This window comes from Protopterus annectens, chromosome 7.part0 (genome assembly GCF_019279795.1).
Source record: "Protopterus annectens isolate FY-2018-M chromosome 7.part0, PAN1.0, whole genome shotgun sequence".
Lineage (NCBI taxonomy): Eukaryota > Metazoa > Chordata > Ceratodontiformes > Protopteridae > Protopterus > Protopterus annectens.
The window spans coordinates 1,599,855,758-1,599,877,124 of NC_056739.1; the positions used below are offsets into that span (position 1 = coordinate 1,599,855,758).

A 21,367-nucleotide genomic window follows, 5' to 3' on the forward strand; every position below is an offset into this window, starting at 1 on the left:
AATGCAAATTTTCTGTAAACACGGCTGCACAGGTAAAAGTCTCACTCTCCAAAGCCAAGAACACAGCATCCATGGGATCTGACAACATCCCATGCTGCGTTCTACACAAACTACAGAATAAACTGGCACCCAATCTAGGCATCATGTTCAATCATAGCCTCACATCAGGCTTTGTGCCCATTGAATGGCACTCAGCAACGGTTATCACACTCCACAAAAGGGGAGCCACTATGTTCCCCGGGAACTACCGCCCCATTAGCCTAACTAGCCTGGTCTGCAAGGCCGTGGAACGTATCATCATGGAACTTATAAACAAAGACATTGGTAATATCAAAACTCTGGACTCCACCAAGTTCAGGTTTGTAAAGGCAGATCATGTCTCCTAAACCTGATAGACTTCTTTGAAGCAGTCACCAAAGTCGTAGACGAGGGTAAGGTGGTTCACACAGCCTATCTAGCTCTCGCCAAGACTTTTGACACCATCCCCCACTCAGGAATTATAGATAAACTCACTAAAAGTACAGTTTTGTACCTACCATAAATGTAGATGTTCGAGTGCTAATACAGCTGCAGTAATCACAGATGGGTTCTCTGCCGTCAGGCGGGTCCTCGGTCGGCCGAATTCCAAAGTCTAGGTCCGGCGTCGGTTGCTGTCGCCTTCTTTCCTGACGTCAGTGCGACAGGGGTATATAAGACACAGCCAACACCATTTTCTTCAGTCTTTCTTGCCCCAGATGTCAGGTGCCCCCAGAAGGAAGGCAATACATAAATTATATATATAACCATGCAATGCAATATAATCAAAAATCAGTAGTTGCAAGCAAATACATCATAGAAGGATAACCCAATCAGGTTGTATGAGGAGGTGTTAGCCACTAGGCCTTTACCAAGAGGGGAAGGAGGGAGGGAAACCTGTACTGCAGCTGTATTAGCACTCGAACATCTACATTTTTGGTAGGTACAAAACTGTACTATGTTCATCGTGCATACAGCTGCAGTAATCACAGATGGGTAGAATCCCAAAGCTACGCACAGGGTGGTAGGCACTAGGTGGAACTTGGAAGAGCCAGAATGCCCTGCAACACAGCAGTGGCAAAGCCTGCTCTAGTTTTGGAGTATAAAGGCAGGTGGTAGTGTTTTGTGAAGGTATGCACAGAACTCCAAGTGGCTGCCTCCAAAATATCTTTGGTAGGGACTCCTCTGAGGAAGGCTGTAGAGGTAGCTGTGGCCCTTGTGGAGTGGGATCTGATGCCTGTAGGAACAGATTTGCCATGAAAGGAGTAACAAAACCGTATGCAGTGGCCTATCCATTTTGAAATTGTCTGTTTGGAAATTGGCTTCCCTTGAGCTCCTACAGCATAGGACACAAAGAGTTGTTCTGATTTCCTGAAAGGCTTTGTTCTGTCCAAATAGTAACACAGCTGTCTATGGATGTCTAAGGAATGTAGCAGCCTTTCCCCTTTGTTTTGAGGATTGGGGTAAAGGTAGGTAAGTGTATGGCCTGATTTAAAGCTACCCTGGATACTACCTTAGGCATAAATGACGGGTTGGTTCGTAGGGAAACCCTGTCCTGATGGAAGATGAGAAAGGGCTGCACAGCCATGAGGGCTTGTAGTTCTGAAACCCTACGAGCTGAGGTAATGGCCAGAAGGAAAGCTGTTTTCCAGGACAAATATTGCAAATCTGTTGAGGCAGCTGGTTCAAAGGGGGCAATGTTAATTTTTCTAGAATGTAATTAAGATCCCAGGCTGGTATTGGTTGTTTCCTTGGAGGTCTTATATTCTTAGCCCCTCTGAGGAACTGTCTTAAGAGTGGGTGAGAGAATAAGGGTGGATCAGTGTTGTATTCTGCAGAAATGGCTGAGGCATGAATTTTGATGGAGGAAAATGAAAGTCCACTGTTCAACAGCTCAGCTAGATACTGTAATGTCTGAGGCAAATTCAGTTTTCTAGGATCCTGGCCTTTTTCTCATTCCAAGCGCAAAACCGTTTCCATTTTGCAGAGTAAGCCTTTCTAGTAGATGGCCTTCTGGCCTCCAAAATGACATCCTGTACCTCTTTGGCGAGTAGGGTCTGTTGTGGTGTTAAGGAATTTTCCATGCAGCCAGATTGAGTGTTTTCAGCTGACTGTGAAGAGTTTTGTAGCTGTGCTGAGTCAGTAGAAGAGGCATTAGAGGTAGGGTCCAGGGAGGAGTATGTGTTAGGCTCCTCAGGAGTGGGTACCAGTGTTGTCTTGGCCAATCTGGAGCAATCAGTATCATCTTCGGTCTGTCTGCTCTTGCTTTCAAGAGCACCTTGGGCAGAAGAGGCAAAGGTGGGAAGGCGTAAACTGTCTGTGCTGCCCAACTGAAAGAAAGGGCATCCACTCTCCAGGCCTTTGGATGGAAGGTCCTTGAGCAGAACTTTGTCAATTGATGATTCCTGTGGGAGGCAAAGAGATCTATGTCTGGCCTTCCCCACGCTTAGATTATCCTTGTAAACACTTGAGGATGCAACTTCCATTCGTGTGGGTCTGTCATATTTCTGCTTAGATTGTCTGCCAGCGTGTTTTCCAATCCTGGCAGGTACTGTGCTTGAAGTTCGATTTGCCATTCCAGAGCCAAGTTCCAAAGTGACATGGCTAGCCTGCACAGGGGGTATGAATGTGTTCCTCCTTGTTTGTTTATGTACCACATTACTGTGGTGTTGTCTGTTCTTATCAATAATTGCCCTGGATGCAGGAGGTCCTTGAAAGCTGTAAATGCATTTATCACTGCTAGCATTTCCTTTTGATTGATGTGAAGGTGCTTTTCCTTTTGGGACCATTTGCCCTGAATGCACCTGTCTGTCATGTGTGCCCCCAGGCGTAGTCTGAGGCGTCTGTTGTGATGACTTGATTTGCTTGAGGCTTGCAGAATGGTAGACCTGTGTTTGTTTGGCATGCTTGGGCCCACCATAGAAATTCCTGTTGCAAACATGGGATTATTGGTATTATTGTTTCCAAACTGTGGCTGTGTTGAGACCATAGGTTTTTTAGGTACCATTGAAGTTTCCTCATATGCAACTTTGCACATGGGATTAGAAGAATGCAAGATGCCATGAAGCCCAGAGCCTGCAGGATTTTCCTTGCAGTTAGCCTGGTACAATTTGCTAGTATTTTGAAGTACTGAGTTAGTTGCCCCTGTTTTTCTGGCGTAAGATAGGCCATCTGGGTGTTTGTGTCCAAGTTGGCACCCAGGAAAGGTATTTTCTGAGATGGTGTTAGCCTGGATTTCTCTTTGTTGACTGTGTATCCCAGAGAATTCAATAACCGTGTTACATAAGCCAGATGTTCCAGAAGTATGTGTTTGCTGTCCGCTTGGATCAGGCAATCGTCCAAATAAGGGTAAATTTGCATCCCTTGAAGTCTGCAGTAGGCAATTACTGATGCCAGGCATTTCGTGAATACTCTGGGTGCAGTAGATAAGCCAAAGGGCAATGCAGAGAATTGATAGTGGATTGAACCTGCAAGAAATCTGAGGTATCTTCTGCAGCTTTGTCTGATTGGGACATGCAGGTATGCCTCCTTGAGGTCCAATGTTACCAGCCAAAACTCCTTGCCCAGCATGGGAAGAAGCTGCTGTAAGGTGAGCATCTTGAATTTTGGTACGAGTAGAAATGTGTTTAGGATGGATAAGTCCAAAATGGGTCTCCAGTCGGTTTCTTTCCTTGGTACCAGGAATAGTCTGGAATAAAAACCTTGACCTTGTTCGTGAGTAGGTACCTCTTGAATAGCTTTCATGTCCATGAGCTTTGAAATTTGTATTTGAGCCTCTGCCCTTTGATTGTGTGGCAGGTTCGGCATGCCTCTCATTTTTGGAAGAGTGTGAAAATGAAATCTGTAGCCTCTTTATGATGTCCAGGATCCATTTGTCTGTTGTGATAATATGCCAATTTCTTGTAAATAATGCCAGCTTTCCTCCCAAGGGTGCTGCCAGCTGAGACTTGCTTGGCATGAAAAGGGGAAAGTCATTGGTTTTGTTTCCTGTATTGTTGTGCACTGTCTTCGCCACCTCTTGGTGCTGGAGTTTGCCATTGTCTGCCTCTATATGATCCTTGAGATTGTCCTCTGCCCCTTGTGCGCCTGCATCTACCTCTTTGAGGTTTGTCCGTGGCTGGAAAGGACCAGTTTTTTGAAGGCCAATTTCTGCTAAAACGTGGTGGTTGAACCTGTATAAAGGCTTTGACAGTTTGCATAGATTTAGCTTTTTCTTCCATTTTCCGTAGTATCTCCTCAGCATTAGTACCAAATAATACATCCTTTTGTAAAGGAGCATCTAGTAGTTTAGCTTTAACATGAACAGGCAAGGTTTGTTCCCTAAGCCAAGCATGTCTACGAATGACTGATCCTGTAACAGCAGCTCTACTTGAGGCCTCTAGAGCATCATAGCCACATTGTAAGGTGTTTACCCACTTCTTCTGCACTATGCATCATATCCTGCAACTCCTTCAAATCTGGTTGTTCAGGTTGTGACATTTTATTCCTTAATTGTGATAACAGAAACTGCTGATATTTAAGCATATGGAACTGACAATTTAAGGCCCTCATGGCTAGGGTGGCCGAGGTATATACCTTTTTTCCCCACCTTTCTAAGGATCTAGACTCTCTTTCGGAAGGTAGTGGATTCTTAGCAGTAGAGGCCTTCATTCCCTTGGGGCCTTGAGAAATGGTTTCAGGGTCAGCATTATGGCTTTTGTAAAGAAATTGGTGAGAGTTAGGAACTCTGTAGTACCTATCAGGCTTGATTGGGGCAGGAGGCAGGGAATCCGGATTAAGGCAAGCCTCCGAGTAAACATCATCAAGTATGTCCAAGACAGGAGGTATCGCCAGAGGTCTGTGCTGAGGTAGAAAAAGGAATTCCCTAAGTCTTTTCTTGGAATCAGAAAAGTCTTGGCCTTCCCAATGGAAGTGTTCCCTCAAGGTATGCAAGGTTTCCCCAAAAGAAAAATCCTCTGGGGAGATACAGAAGGAATGGACTGCTCTGCATCAGAATCTTCAAAAGGGGAGTACGAGTGTTCCTCTTCATCAGAATGTTCTGAAATAATGGAGCCCTGGTCAGAAGAGGGAGAATCTTCCTCCACTCTGGGTCTCTTGTCCAGGGGGATTGGGAACCCCTGATAAGAGTAATTAAATCCTCAGCCATTTTTAGCATCTGCTTTTTAGGCATGGGGCCTGGAGATGGGCCCTGTGCAACAGGCCTCTTGGGATGCATGGCTGATTTGGACTTAGTAAATGCCTTTATGGAAAAGGAAGATGAGGGTCTAAAGACACCATGGGTGGAAGTGGACCTGTCCACATTAGGAGGCTCAACACTCACAGTGGCTTCGGTAACTGTAGTCTGGGTATGGGCCGAGGCACCTGCGGTCTCGGTTACAGAAGACACAGCCAGAGAAGAGTCGTTGGTAGTCAGGGGCTGCGTAGGCACCTCGCTGAGAACCGGACCACGTGTAGCCGGTTTTGGCGTGGTGTCGGTGGAGACTGCGGACCTCGCGTGTCGGTCTTTGTCCTTGCGTTTTTTGGACAAAACGGTAGTCGGAGTCTCCGACGACATTTTATAATCAAAAGCTTTACCAAAAAAGTGCTGGGCGAATTCCGTCCGATGCTTAATGCTGCATTTATTGAAAGTAGCGCAAAAGCGACAGCCCGAGACATCATGGTCTGGGCCTAAACAAGGTATGCAGAGGGAATGGAAATCCTTATGCGGTATTTGCTTCCCACAAGAAATACAGTTGTTAACTTTGTCTGACATCGGTCTGAGGCAAGAAAAGTTTCCCCAATGGGGTACTTAGCTTTAAAGAAGACTTCGGTTTCCAAATTTTCGTAATTTCAGGAGCTGGCCGACCGGCACTTGCGAACTGCTTCTGCTTCGGGCACCGTGCGGCAAAAAAGACTGAAGAAAATGGCGTCGGCTGTGTCTTATATACCCCTGTCGCACTGACGTCAGGAAAGAAGGCGACAGCAACCGACGCCGGACCTAGACTTTGGAATTCGGCCGACCGAGGACCCGCCTAACGGCACAGAACCCATCTGTGATTACTGTAGCTGTATGCACGATGAACATCTAGGTATAAATCCCTATGTCACAAGATGGGTTGCCAACTGGCCCACTGACAGAACCCACACCGTGAAAGTAGCAGACTCCAAATCTGACTTCAGACCAGTGACAAGTGTAGTACCACAGGGTTCAGTCCTGGGTCCTCTCCTGTTTGGTATCTACTTCTCTGAAGTACAGGCTAATACAGAAGGTCTTTGGCTAATGAAGTTTGCAGATGACTGCAAACTAGGAGCCATACGCAAAATTCCTAATGATGTGGACATCCTACAAAAGGGCCTCACTGAGACAGATGCCTGGTGTCAAAGCCATGACCTCAAGCTCAATGCCAAAAAGAGCACTGTCATCCCTTTTGGTAAAAACTCTGTACCCATGAGCTACCACATTGATGGTAGTCTACTTAACACTGAATGTGTGATAAGAGACCTTGGGACACAGATGAACAGTAGTCTCTCCTTTGATAATCACATTGCCACAGTAGTCAGAAAATCCTTCTACGTGGCACACCTCATCACAAAAGGTTTCTCATCTAGGAAAAAAGAGGTCATTGTTCCACTCTATCGTCACTCAATAGACCCATTATAGAGTACAATACTCCTTTTGGTATGTACCTCACAAGACCTCTACAACAACTGGAAAGGCCACAGAGATACCTCACAAAGAGGATTACTGACCTCAAACAGATGCCCTACGCAAACCGTCTCAAAAAACTCCAGCTTTACTCTGTCATATATCGCCTGCTCAGGGGCGATCTCTGCCTAACATACAAAGCTATGTCAAACCCAGAGCTGTTGGACATACTCCACTTAAAGAAATCCCAATTCCTCTGAGCTACATGCTCTAGGGATCTAAACCATGTCACCACAATAAACAGAACATGCTGGACGGATAGATTCCTATCCCAGAGACTTCCCATACTCTGGAACAAACTACTTATTTATATCAAACAAAACTCCTCATTAGCACTCTTCAAGAAAAATCTTGATGATTGGATGGGAAATAGGAAATTCACCCTGGGGATCACCTCTGTGGCTCTACTCGACAGGGGCACAGGAAAATAATTTTCTTGGGTGGCGAAAGCCATGGTACCTTTTTGGCTAGGCTTATATAGGCCCTAGGGCCAATAGCCTAGTACCTACCTATGAACCTATGAACTCTCAGTTAAAACTAATAGTCTTTTCCAGTAAAAATAAAAAAAATAAAATAAATGCATGCATACACACATAAATATATAAACAATCAAAAACACTTTAAATGCTATTCACACTAAACCCGTTCATGAATTAAAAGGAGAATTTGTATCTGTATTTTCAGTATCTTGACTGTTTCTGTGAGTATGTGTGTGTGTGTGTGTGTGTGTGTGTGTGAGTGTGCACACAAGAACGTCTGTGTATGTGTGCATATGTGCATATGTGTGTGCGTGTGTGTGTGTGTGTGTGTGTGTGTGTGTATGTGTGTGTGTGTGTGTTTCTGTGTATGTACAGGAATGCAACACAAAGAACCATCCTTTCATACACCTTAAGTGTTATTTTATAATACTCTTCTCAGACTGACTGTACATTGTAATACACTATGGGGATTTGTGCAAGCAGGTGCGCATTTGTGCATGTGTGCATTAGAGACTGGAAAGCCCATGCTATTTGCCAAGGAATTATCTGCAGAACTGCCTTCTTCTATTACTGCCTGTTACCTGCAAGTCATGTTGTCACTGTAAGAAAACCTGTCATTCTATACAGCAGGCTGTCATAGGAGTGGGCTGAACTCTTTTTAAATATACTGTATTCTATACCGTAGCAAAGTTACTGCAGTTTGTTTGAGGTTTTCACCCTGCTGTGAGGCAGTAGTGTGCCATACAAATTTTCTTTATATTTTTGCTTAAATTAGAGCAGATATCCTAGTCATGGAATGCAAAAGCATCTCTGTAACCTTATGCTAATTGAAAAGACCTAATAATTTACTAAATCACTGACACAATGATATTAGAGGATAACATTTTTAGAGCATATGATACAAATCAGAACAAAGTATAACTTACTTTTGACAAGAAAACTCTATTTCTGTCTGAGGGTTTTGTGACCTTTGCGGCCAAGTTTAAGCTGTCTGTATAATGTTGTCAGATGTCAAGAAGCTCAGCAATGCTGGCCATATCAACTCACATATAGTCTGTAACATGTAGCTGGCCATATCAACTTACATGTAGTCTGTAACATGTAGCTGGCCCTATCAATTCACATATAGTCTGTAACATGTAGCTGGCCATATCAACTTACATGTAGTCTGTAACATGTAGCTGACCCTATCAACTTACATGTAGTCTGTAACATGTAGCTGGCCCTATCAACTTACATGTTGTCTGTAACATGTGGCTGGACATATCAACTTACATGTAGTCTGTAACATGTAGCTGGCCATATCAACTTACATGCAGTCTGTAACATGTAGCTGGCCCTATCAACTTACATGTAATCTGTACTCTATAGCTGGCCCTATCACTTTACATGTAGTCTGTAACATGCAGCTGGACTTATCAACTTACATGTAGTCTGTAACATGCAGCTGGCCCTATCAACTTACATGTAGTCTGTAACATGTAGCTGGCCATATCAACTTACATGCAGTCTGTAACATGTAGCTGGACCTATCAACTTACATATAGTCTGTAACATGTAGCTGGCCATATCAACTTACATGTAGTCTGTAACATGTAGCTGGCCATATCAACTTACATGCAGTCTGTAACATGTAGCTGGCCCTATCAACTCACATATAGTCTGTAACATGTAGCTGGCCATATCAACTTGCATGTAGTCTGTAACATGTAGCTGGCCATATCAGCTTACATGTAGTCTGTAACATGTAGCTGGTCACATCAACTTACATGCAGTCTGTAACATGTAGTTAGCCATATCAACTTACATTCAGTCTGTAACATGTAGCTGGCCATATCAACTTACATGCAGCCTGTAACATGTAGCTGGCCCTATCAACTCACATATAGTCTGTAACATGTAACTGGCCATATCAACTTACATGTAGTCTGTAACATGTAGCTGGCCATGTCAACTTATATGTAGTCTGAAACATGTAGCTGGCCATATCAACTTACATGCAGTCTGTAACATGTAGCTGGCCATATCAATTTACATGTAGTCTGTAACATGTAGCTGGCCCTATCAACTTACATGTAGTCTGTAACATGTAGCTGGCCATATCAATTTACATGTAGTCTGTAACATGTAGCTGGCCCTATCAACTTACATGTAGTCTGTAACATGTAGCTGGCCATATCAACTTACATGTAGTCTGTAACATGTAGCTGGCCATATCAACTTACATGCAGTCTGTAACATGTAGCTGGCCCTATCAACTTACATGTAGTCTGTAACATGTAGCTGGCCCTATCAACTTGCATGTAGTCTGTAGCGTGTAGCTGGCCCTATCAACTTTACATGTAGTCTGTAACATGTAGCTGGCCATATCAACTTGTATGTAGTCTGTAACATGTAGCTGGCCATATCAACATACATGTAGTCTGTAACATGTAGCTGGTCATATCAACTTACATGTAGTCTGTAACATGTATGGGTACTACATGTTTTACTTTAAACCGTCTTTTCACGAGTCTCTTGGTGGGAATGTTGTACTACCTGCTCCTGCACTGATAAAATGTTAACAATGGCATTCCAGCTTCTAAGAACAGGTTTCTGATGCTGCATTAATACAAAAACAAAGTTGGAGCCTAGATTTTTTTTTCTTTCAAAAGCAAAGCAAGTTCATAATAAAATAAAAATAAGAAGTTATGTACTCACCATAACGTTCCATCTGAGTAGGTAAACTTCATTTGTCAGCACCCTATGGGAATCGGATCCGACTTCAGATCCGAGCCGGCAGTTTTCAACAGCTTAGATCAGAGCTCCAAGCTACTCCCCCTCCCTATAACCCCCTGCCAACCTTGACTGACCTCAGATCGAGTTTGCTCAAATGCAAATACTGCTAGAAGATAATTATTCTCATATTAAAACATAGGTAACACACCGTGTAAACCTGAGCATGAAAAAACATCCGAAGGTGAGGAAGCAGGCGGGAGGGACGGGTGCTGACAAATGAAGTTTACCTACTCAGATGGAACGTTATGGTGAGTACATAACTTCTTAATCTGAAGTAGTTAACTTAATTTGTGCAGCAACCTATGGGACAGAGTCCCCAGCTACCTGAACCTTGGGCGGCCTTCATGGAAGGATGTTCCGGAGCACTGCAGAGCCAATGGATGCTCTCCCTCTGGAGATAATGTCCAATTTATAGTGATTGATAAAGGTATGAGATGAGGCCCAAGTGGCTGCCGAGCAAATATCATCCAAAGAGACTCTAGCTCTAAAGGCCGCAGAGGTAGACATAGATCATGTAGAGTAGGCATGGACTTCCTGAGGTGCGGGCCTGCCCGAACTTTCATATGCTAAAAGGATACACTGTGAAATCCATCTAGACAGCGTGACTTTAGACACAGATTTACCCAAGTTAAATTTGGTAAAGGAGATGAACAACTAGTCAGACTGCCTATGACCAGATGTCCTGTGGATGTAGAAGCAAAGTTGTCTATGCACATCCAGTGAGTGTAATTTGTATTCCCCTTTGTTTAGGTAATTAGGAAAAAAGACTGGTAGGTTAATGGACTGATTAATATTCGACTCAGACGCAATCTTGGGAAGAAAAGAGGGATTGGTCCTGAGGTAAACTCTATCCTTGTGAAAAGTCAAGTATGAGGGTTTTACACAGAGGGCTTGTAGTTCAGAGACCCTTCGAGCCGAGGTGATAGCGACAAGAAAGGCCGTTTTCCATGACAAAAATTTAAGATCTACTGAAGCTGCAGGCTCAAATGGGGGAGCTGCCAAGGCCTGAAGAACTAGCATTAAATCCCAAGGAGGGACTACATCCTTCACTGGACGTCTGAGCAGAAAGGTGCCCTTCAGAAAGGTCTTACACAATTTCGTGGTGATCAAAGGGCCCAGTTCATTTCCCACGTGATAATGAGAGATAGCTGCTAGTTGAACCTTGACTGTGGAGGAGCTAGCCCCCTGATGAAACAGCCCTGACAGGAAGTCTAATACAGCGGGTAAAGGAGCTGTGAAAGGATCCAAATTTCGACGTTCCGCCCAAATGGAGAAACGCTTCCATTTGCTACTATAGATCTTTCTAGTAGAAGGCTTGTGCGCTGCTACTAGGATATCTTTAACAGGGGAAGAGATATGGGGAGTCCTAACTACGAGTGGAACTGCAGCAGCCAAGCCGTGAGCATGAGATTGTCCAGGTTCAGGACTGGGAGATCTAGGGGGTGGGTTATTAGATCCGGAAGGGGATCCAGAATCCAAGGAGGATTCACCAGATGAGACCAAAGGTAAGGGAACCAGGCTTGACGAGGCCAGAATGGGGCAATGAGGATTATCCTGCTCCCCAACCGACTGGCTTTCTGCAGAAACTTTAGCATCAGAAGAAGAGGAGGGTAAGCATAAAGTAGACCGGGAGGCCAAGCATGCACCAGAGCGTCTCTAGGAGATTCCCCAGAAGGGGGGAATGAGAGCGAAGTAGTCGTAACATTTTGTGTTCGAGGGAGAGGCAAAGAGATCGCAACAGGGTTGACCCCATTCAGCGAAAATCCAGTTCGCTACCTTGAGATTCAGAGACCACTCGTATGGTAACAGGATGGTGCGACTTAGTCTGTCCACTAGGATGCTGGACCGCCCCGGAATGTGCGTTGCTATGAGAAAACGGTTGGTGGAGATCGCCCATTCCCACACCCTCATGGCCTCTCGACAGAGTGGGTAAGACCTGGTTCCTCCTTGTTTGTTGATGTACCAGACAACAGACATGTTATCCATCTGAATCACAATTGTTCCTACAGGAAGAAGGTCCTGAAGTGCTTGCAACGCCAACAGCACTGCCCTCATCTCTAGGACATTGATATGCAATGAAGTCTCCGTGAGGTCCCACGTGCCTTGGACTGTCTTGCCTGAACAATGCCCCCCCCCCACCCGAGGCGGGAGGCGTCTGTGGTCACTGTGGCTAGGGGAGGGGCCATAGAAAAGGGGCATCCTTCCTGGAGGTCCGGAGATTGGAGCCACCATAAGAGGGCCCTCTTGCAAGCCCTGCTGAGGGGAATGGGGTGGCTGAGAGGATACTGAAGAAAGGACCACTGGACTTGGAGGGTCCATTGTAAGACCCTCATGTTCAAATGCGCCATTGGCAATAGATTGATTGCCGCCGCCATTGAACCTAGAGCCCTTAGGACCAATTCCGCTGGAGGAGCTGGGGATTGTATGATGGTCCGCACATGTAGCCTCAGGATTTGTAGCCGGTCCATGGTCAAAAAGGCTAGGAGCTTGTTTGTGTTTAATCTCCCCCCTATGAAGTCTATGGTCTGACAAAGGGCAAGAGATGACTTCTCTATGTTGATAGTGATCCCCAGCCAGGGGGGCTAGACGAAGAAAGTAGTTTCTGGATGCGCAGAGGAGATGCCAGTCGTCCAGGTATGGGAAAACCTGAATTCCCTGGAGCCTCGGGTGGGCCGCTACCACCGCCAACACTTTGGTGAACACTCTGGGGGCTGTGGTGAGATAAAAGGGGAGGACCCTGAATTGGTAATGACTGGATCCTAGCCGGAAGAGGAGGAACCTTCTGGATCGCCTGTCCATCAGAATGTGGTAGTATGCATCCTTGAGGTCTATAGTGCACATCCAGTCATTCTCCCGCAAGAGGGGGAGAATGGATTGAAGGGTGACCATGTGGAACTTCTCTTTGTTTACTGACAGGTTCAGGGGGAGAGGTTGAGGATTGGTCTTAAGTCCCCCGTCTTTTTTGACACCAAGAAGAACCTGGAGTAAAAACCCGATCTGCACTGGTCTGGGGGGATGTGTTGGATGGCTCTTTTTTTCAGCAACTGTTGAATTTCAGTTGCTGCGGCCTCCCTCTGATCGGGTGGGACATCGGGGAGGTATCTGGGGCTGCGTGGGTAAAGAGAAAAGGGGATATGATATCCTCTGGATATGATGCGAAGCACCCAGCTGTCTGTCGTGATGTACTCCCAAGCTGCTAGATGCTTCGAGAAACGCCCCCGACTGCCTCCAGAGTGGAGCAGTCGGGCAACCCCTCAGGGGTGTTGCATGGGTTGGTCCGAGAAAGGTTATCTGGATCCAAAGTTCCTCGGGCCCCCTCTGCCTCTAGGGCGGTGTCCACCCTGCCCTCCTCTGCCGCGGAAGGGCTGGGAGTCCGGAGCGGGACGGGATTATTGCGATTTCCAGAACCACATCTTCTTCTGTCCCTTTTGGTTCTTGGAGAAGGACCTACGGGGAGCAGAGAAGCGGACTCCGACGGCAGACAACGTCTTCCCGTCCTTCTCGCTCTGGACCAAAGTATCGCGAACGGTTTTGCCAAAAAGGGCAGAACCATCGAAAGGGGCATTAGCGAAAGATGCCTTGAAGGGCTCTGCGAAATCACAGTGATGGAGCCAGGCCTGACGCCTCATGACGAGGCCCACTCCGCTGGCTCTAGCGGCTCCTTCCATGGCATGGGACAGAAGCCGCATAGAGGTGTTAGATATAGATCAGAGAGTGGCCATCTGGGTGGAGTGCAACTGTTTGTCCTCCACCGACATGGACTCGGGGGGCGACGCAGCGTACTCTTTGATAAGGTCCTGCTGCAGTCGAAGAACATGTGCCATGTAATTCAGCGACCTCACAGAGAAGGTAGCTGAACTAAAAACCCGCTTCCCTAAACGGTCCATTGACCGAGACTCCTTGCTCGGGGGGTGGACCGAGGGACTCTCCTGAGCTAGTTCCCTCTTGGTGGCCGCCGCCAACAACATGGCATCTACAGGGGGACCCTTACTCCAATGGGACTTGTCGAGGGGGGGGCTAAGAATTTTGTCCGGACGCTTGGGGACAGGCTCCACAGTGTCCGGCTCTTTCATGCCCTGGTAGTAATCAAATCTACCAAGGGGTCGGCCGAAGGGGACACCCAAGAGGTAGACGGGCCTGCTTCAAACGCCTCCAGGAACACGGATTCGTCCGAGGAAGGCTTTGGGGCAGACCCCCCCCCCTTATCCTGAGCATCTCCGTGATGTCATAAAAAGAGACATCTTCGGGGGGTGATCTTGGGAAGCCTTCCCCTTCCTCCAAATCCATGTCCGCAGTCAAGGACTCGAGGGAGTCCAGGTGCCTCCTCTTGCACTTTTGCTTGCGAGGAACCTCCACGGGGTGGCTCTCGGAGGAGGTCTCATCAGCAACGTCTTGTTCCAAAGGAACGACCTGGGACGTCAAAGCAGGCTGTCCCTGGGGCCGGGTGATGGAAGTCGGGCCCAACAGAGGAGTGCAGGATGGGGCTGTGGCAAGGGCCGGCGGCCTGGAATCTCTCGACAGAGCCCTCTCCACCACGTCGAACGCCGAGGGAGATCTGCTCTCTCTAGGATCCGAAAGCAGACCCTCACTCAGATCCGACGGACGGATCGGGGCCGGTGCCGAAGTGATCGGATCCGAGGGACCAGCATGCTCCGACCTGGACGGAGCCGAAGGCATACTGATAACCCCGGATCTGAAGCTCAGCCCTTGGCTCTGATGAAAATGGACCCGACAGACTCGAGGGGAGCATCGGCGCCGAAGTACCCGAGACTGTCGGCGCCGACACACCCCCGGCTCCAAGGCTGCCCGGCTCCAAAGACTCCGAGCCCGGGAAGCGGGACGGAGAAGGAGCTATCGGGGCAAAGAAGGGGGTTGAGCTCCCCCCCGGAGGGGGGGGGGAGGCAGGAGCACTCCCATCTGCAGTTGGGCCTGGAGGAATCTTCTCATCATCCGGTCCAAATCTGCATCCGCGAGGCTTCGGGTCGAACTCGATGAGGCCACCGAGGCGAGACGGGAGTGCTGCCTCAATGACCTCGAGGGAGATCGGGTCTCCTCCTCCTCCTCAGGACCTGGTGAAAAGCAAGGAGACCGGATCCGAGAAGGAGGAGACCTAGAAGTCCTGGAGGGAGAAGACTGCTTAGCCGGGGGGGGCGAAGCGGAGGCCTCGACCTGCCGCTTGTGGTGCTTCTCCCTCTTTTTCTCTTTCCTAGCCTCCCTCTCTCCCTCTCCTCCGGGCCAAAGGGCGGGAGGTTGAGTCCCGGCCAGGGGGAGGGAAGCAGGAGTGGCAGCCGCCGCAGCGGGAGCCACGGAAGGACCGGAGGTAGAAGCCGAATCCGGGGGCAGAAGACCCGCCAGAATCAGCTTAGACCTCCGGTCTTTAAGTGCCCTGGGGTTGAACGCCGCACAAATGGAACAACCAGAAGAGAGGTGCTCAACCCCAAGGCACAGCACACACCGAGTGTGGCCATCCGACGGGGACAGCTTATGGCCACACTCGGAGCACTTAGAAAAAAATAGGCTTTGGGGTCTCAGACATTTTAATTAAGAAAGACAGACACACACATTAGGCCCCAAACATGCACACACAAACCCTAACGGAACCACGAGGGAAAGGGGAGGTTAATTACAAAAAATATAAAGATAAGCTAGGGAGGATTTTAGACAAAAAGGGACCTGAAAGCACTCACAACCAAGTAGGGTAGAAAAAATAAAGAAGTTGTTAAATTTTTTCTCACAAAAACCTCCAACGCCTGGAACTCAAGATCGAGCTGCTGTTGGTTAAACCGCGGCAAACTAGATCTGAGGTCAGTCAGGGTTGGCGGGGGATTATGGGTAGGGGGAGAAGCTTGGAGCTCGGATCTAAGCTGTTGAAAACTGCCGGCTCGGATCCGAAGTCGGATCCAATTCCCATAGGTTGCTGCACAAATGAAGTTAACTACTTCAGATCTATTGTTATGCTACTGTACACTCAGAACATTAAGTGATAACTCTGTAATAAAGTCACTCCTGGGAAGAATGAAATACTTCGCTTTGTCTCTTATTTTGATCCACCAAACATTAATGTTAATTCACACAAAACATTCTGTCATGTCTTACTGTTTAAACATGCAAGGTAACAATCACTGAAATAATAACTCATATCATCATTACCACTAAATCTTTACATGCCTCAGGCAAAAAAAATTCTGAACAAATAAAAACACTGCTTATGTGTTACTTTACCATTTGCTTGTTTTGCATCATGATGGCTTGTTGTTACTACCTAAGCAAAAAGCCATTACGATATGCTCTACAGACACACCAAGGAAATAAAAACAAATACCTAGGATTCCATGTCCTTTAAAAGTTTTTGCAATAACGGCAAGTGGCTTTTTCTTGCATGGATAGAAGGCCTTGCATAGTTCTTCCACACTGTGGCCATCAACAACAATGGCATTCCACCTGTAACAATCAATCAGTCAGTTAATCAATCAAATAATAACTAACTCATATATGTGTGTGTGTGTGTGTGTGTGTGTGTGTGTGTGTGTGTGTGTGTGTGTGTGTGTGTGTGTGTGCTTGCACTTGTGCATGTGTGTGTGTGTGTGTGTGTGTGTGTGTGTGTGTGTACATATATATATATATATATATATATATATATATATATATATATATATATATATATATATATATATATATATATATGCCTAAGCAGCAGATACCTCCAAAGCAGACACCCAAGCAACCGCTACCCAAAACAAAACACGTGCAACACATAGCTCACAAAGCCAGTGAGCCGAACAGTCACAGCCCTTAAGGCTAAACAACACACCTGATACACTTGTAATAGGTGACTCTGTCGTCAGGCACACTGACGTCCCGCTCACCAGGCTGAACAAGGAAAAGGTCACGGTGAGGTGCCTGTCGCCACATAACACAAGCACTCACATCACTCCAAGGCAAGTACAAATATGACTCAGTCATTGTCTATGCTGGTGTGAATGACCTGAGACGTACCTCCCTGGACTACATGAAAAGAGACATAGAGGAGCTCTCTGAGCATGTAGCCCAGGCCGGTATGACCCTGACCTTGAGTAGCATCTTACCCTCACCAAGAATGATGCCACAATATGAAGACAAGATGATCAATTTCAACAATTGGCTTAAGTATTGGTGTCATTCAAAGGGGATCCAATGCCTGTCAGCCTGGGATGACATGCTCGACAAGCCACGATGCTTTGCTAGGGACGGCTTGCACCTGTCACCCCTGGGCTTTCAGATATTGGCAAAGGCTCTTAACACCCCCATAGTGCCTTTTTTAGGCAAGGCTCAAAAGACAAACCCACCTCCATAAGTATCACAAGGGATAAGAAACTAAGAGTAATGCTACCCAACGCCAGAAGTCTAAACCTCAAGATGCACGCACGCGAAACTCTCCTTAGCATGGAGAACATCAATATCTGTGCAGTAACAGAAACCTGGTTCAAGGCTTCCGAGAGCACCCCAGCACTACCAGGTTATACCTCATACCATGTTTTTCGTCCCCACAACTTGGACCAAACCACAAAAGGAGGGGGAGTATCAATATTCGTCAAAGATACCCACACCTCCAGGTTGGTGGCACAGCACGAAGCATCAGAAACTATCCATGTGCAACTAACAGTGGGTAAAATTGCCTTCCAGTTTATAGCCTGCTACAGACCACCCTTCCAAACCCAGGAACCCCACTCAGCCTTCCTGAGAACACTGGAAAATATGAAGGTCTCTCCAAACACCATTATATTGGGTGACTTCAACCACCCTAACATAGACTGGGAGCATTACTCTAGCTCCAACACCCTAGCCCAAAGGTTCCTAGAATTTATAAACTCAAATGCTATGGAACAACTTGTTACCACTCCCACAAGAGGGGAAAATATACTGGATCTGATCATCACCAACATGGGGGCTCTATGCTCCAGACCAGAAGTGTATCCCTTACTGGTAAGATCAGACCATAAACTAATCTCACTGGATATTCACATGCCGACCCCATGCCCTGCCCAGAAAACCACAGTGAAAAACTTCTCTAAAGCAAATTTCACACTCCTCAAAACCGAGGTGGAATCCTTCAAAGCCCCTGGGCCTGTGGAAAATACGTCCCAGACCGCAGAATCCTTTATAAATGCATTCTATGAACACCTTCAGGAATGCATGGATCATGCAATCCCAAATAAAACCAAGACCCAATCCTCCAAAGGCAGGCGTCCTGTCTGGTGGACCCCAGCCATAAACAAACTATACAATAGAAGGAGGAAGCTACTACATGATAGAGCAAAATCCCAAAAAGGGAAGGCATCTCTGATCAGTATTAGCAAAAAACTACAGGCACTCATAAAATCGTCTAAGGCCAGCTTTGAGAGAAAAATTGCACAGGACACTAAGGATAATCACAAGGCTTTCTTTAGTTATGTTAGGAACCTGGGTGGGAATTCCCAGATATGCTCAGAATTAGTCCAAAATGACAAAAAATGCACCGAACCCACAGACATTGCCAACATCCTAGCTGACAGGTTCTGTGCAACCCCCCCCCCCCCACCAAAAGGGCAAATATCTATCCCAGCAGAGTGCTGCCCCCCTGACATCTCAGATGCTCAGGTAAGAGCCGCCCTCTCCAAAGCTAAAAACACAGCATCAATGGGACCAGACAGTGTCCCGGGCTGCGTCCTTCATGAACTCCAAGAAGAGCTAAACCCAAACATAAAACTACTGTTCAATCTCAGCCTTACTACAGGATATGTACCCAAAGAGTGGCGTACAGCAACAGTGGTCCCTCTCCACAAAGGTGGTGCCTCAACGGATCCTGGAAACTATCGCCCCATAAGCCTGACTAGCTTGGTCTGCAAAGCTATGGAAAGGATCCTCATGGACCTCATAAAAAAAGATATTGGGGACCTACAGACACTGGATCCTACCCAGTTCGGCTTTGTTAAGGGCAGATCCTGCCTCTTAAACCTGGTCGATTTCTTTGAAACAGTCACCAAGGCCATTGACGAGGGGAAGGTGGTCCACACAGCCTACCTGGACCTCGCAAAAGTCTTCGATACAATACCCCACTTGGGCATTATAGATAAGCTCACCAGCATAAATATAAACCCCTATGTCACTAGATGGGTGTCAAACTGGCTCAAGGACAGAACCCACATGGTTAGAATTGCTGGAGCCATGTCAGACTCCAAACCAGTTACAAGTGGAGTCCCACAAGGCTCAGTCCTGGGACCTCTCTTGTTCAGTATATATTTCTCGGAGGTACAGGCCAACACGGAAGGACTGTGGCTGACCAAGTTCGCAGATGACTGCAAACTAGGTGCCATAATCGACTCTCCAGCCGACACAAGCATCCTACAAAAGGGCCTCACAGAAACAGACAACTGGTGCCAGAGCCATGGCCTCAAGCTAAACGCCAAAAAGTGTATAGTCATCCCCTTTGGCAAAAACAAAGTGCCCACAAATTACCACATAGGTGGTAATCCATTAAGTATGGAAGAAGTAATTAGGGACCTGGGGACCCAAGTTGATAGCAATCTCTCATTTGAAAACCACGGCCAAAGTGGTTAGAAAAACATTTTATATAGCCCACCTAATCATGAAGGATTCACATCTAGATCAGGGGAGGTCATCGTGCCTCTTTACTCATCCCTCATCAGGCCCATAATTGAGTACAATGTCCCTTTTGGGATGTACCTTACCAGACACCTGCAGCAACTGGAAAGACCCCAAAAGTACCTCACCAAGAGGATCAAAGGGCTCAAACAGATGCCATATGCTGCCTGGTTAAAGAAACTCCAGCTCTACTCAGTGGCATACTGCCTGCTCAGAGGCGATCTGTGTCTGACATATAAAGCCATGTCCAACCCGGAATTAATGGACATGCTGCACCTCAGAAAATCCAAATCCCATCGAGCTACGCGCTTGAGAGACTTGAACCACAGCACTGAAATAAATAGGACATGCTGGAGGGACAGATTCATAACCCAGAGGCTCCCTTCACTCTGGAATAAAATCCCAGTCCAGGTTAGGCAGAGTCCCTCATTGACTCTCTTCAAGAGGAATCTTGATGAGTGGATGGGAGATCGTAGGTTTACCCTGGGTATCACTTCTGTGTCACTGTTAGACAGAGGCACAGTATACTAACCTTGAAAAAGGGCATAGCAAAATTAATTTGAAATGGGTGGCGAAAGCCAAACACACTCTGGCTTGGCTTATAGATGCCCTAGGGCAGATAGCCTAGTATGAACCTATGAACCTATATATACACACACACACATATATATATATATAGATATATAGATATATATATATATATATATATATATATATATATATATATATATATATCTACATAGAGAGAGAGAGAGATACACAGACTCTAGTAAAAGAAAACAGCCTGACATTTTAAGCCTTCCATTTGGATAGAGGCTCTGAAAATCAAAGTTTAGAAGTACATCTCTACCTACATTTATTTAGACTTAAAGGGAAGGATGAAAACATTTAGGACAATGAGCCTCCAAGCTAGACAGTGTCCAAGGAGGTATAAGAGGACAATATGGAATAGAGAAAATGGAATGGGGATGGGAAACATGACTGAATGGTATTGCAGACAAACTGCAGAGGCTAGAGTAATAAAAAGTTATGTCTCTAGCTGGAAGGGCCTGTTAACAGTGCAGGTATCAGAGAAATGTGGATAAGAGACAGATGGAGACAATGTCTTCAGGAAAGGATGGAAGGGTGAAGAGGGAAGGAGATTCAATTTATGTTAAGAAAAAATCAAATGTTTAGCAGACAAAGCCAAGGTTACGAGAGGAAGGGAAGTAGGGGAGTGGGGAATCAATTATGTACAGCCATGTCAGGTAAATGTTTGGGCATGCCAGTATATAGTGAAAGTCCATCAGTGGACAAAATCAAAAAGAACAAATGGATTTGTATTAGTTTTCAGGTTAGTTTCAGAGTTTCTTCAGAGGACTAGAACATTCTAATATCCAGATTTGAAAAGTAAAAGTGTCTGCAGCAGTGATTATGTGAGAAGAGCTAGTCTGTGGTCTTCCAGTTGACAGGGAGCCATCTTTTGGCCTAGCTCTGTCATGAGGACTCAGAAAATGCAGACATGAGAGGATCTATGGAAGACAACAATCACAGCATTGTCTGGTTTGTGTTAATGTGGAATGGTTTCAGGGAGGTGAGCTGGAAGATGGTCATGGCTCAACAGGAAAATGAATGCACCAGAACATACTAGATGGAGATTATACATCAACTACATACAAGCATACCTACGTTGCAGGGTTTTCTAAGAAACTGCTAAAAAAAACTACAGAATATAAACAAAATATGTCATTCTGTAGCAAAAGCCCCTCATAGGGAGAATCATTGAGGAGTGCTGGCTAAGATCAAGTGC

At 46.3% G+C, this 21,367-nt stretch overlaps 1 protein-coding gene across 1 annotated transcript in view; it reads right to left on the bottom strand.

Moving 5' to 3' along the window:
• The window catches only part of TKT (transketolase), a 326,482-nt gene that overhangs the window by 152,167 nt on the left and 152,948 nt on the right, over positions 1-21,367 (bottom strand). The window contains exon 6 of the mRNA XM_044078154.1: positions 16,280-16,398. Coding sequence (XP_043934089.1) covers positions 16,280-16,398 — 119 coding nt within the window. The remainder of the gene's footprint in view (positions 1-16,279; positions 16,399-21,367) is intronic.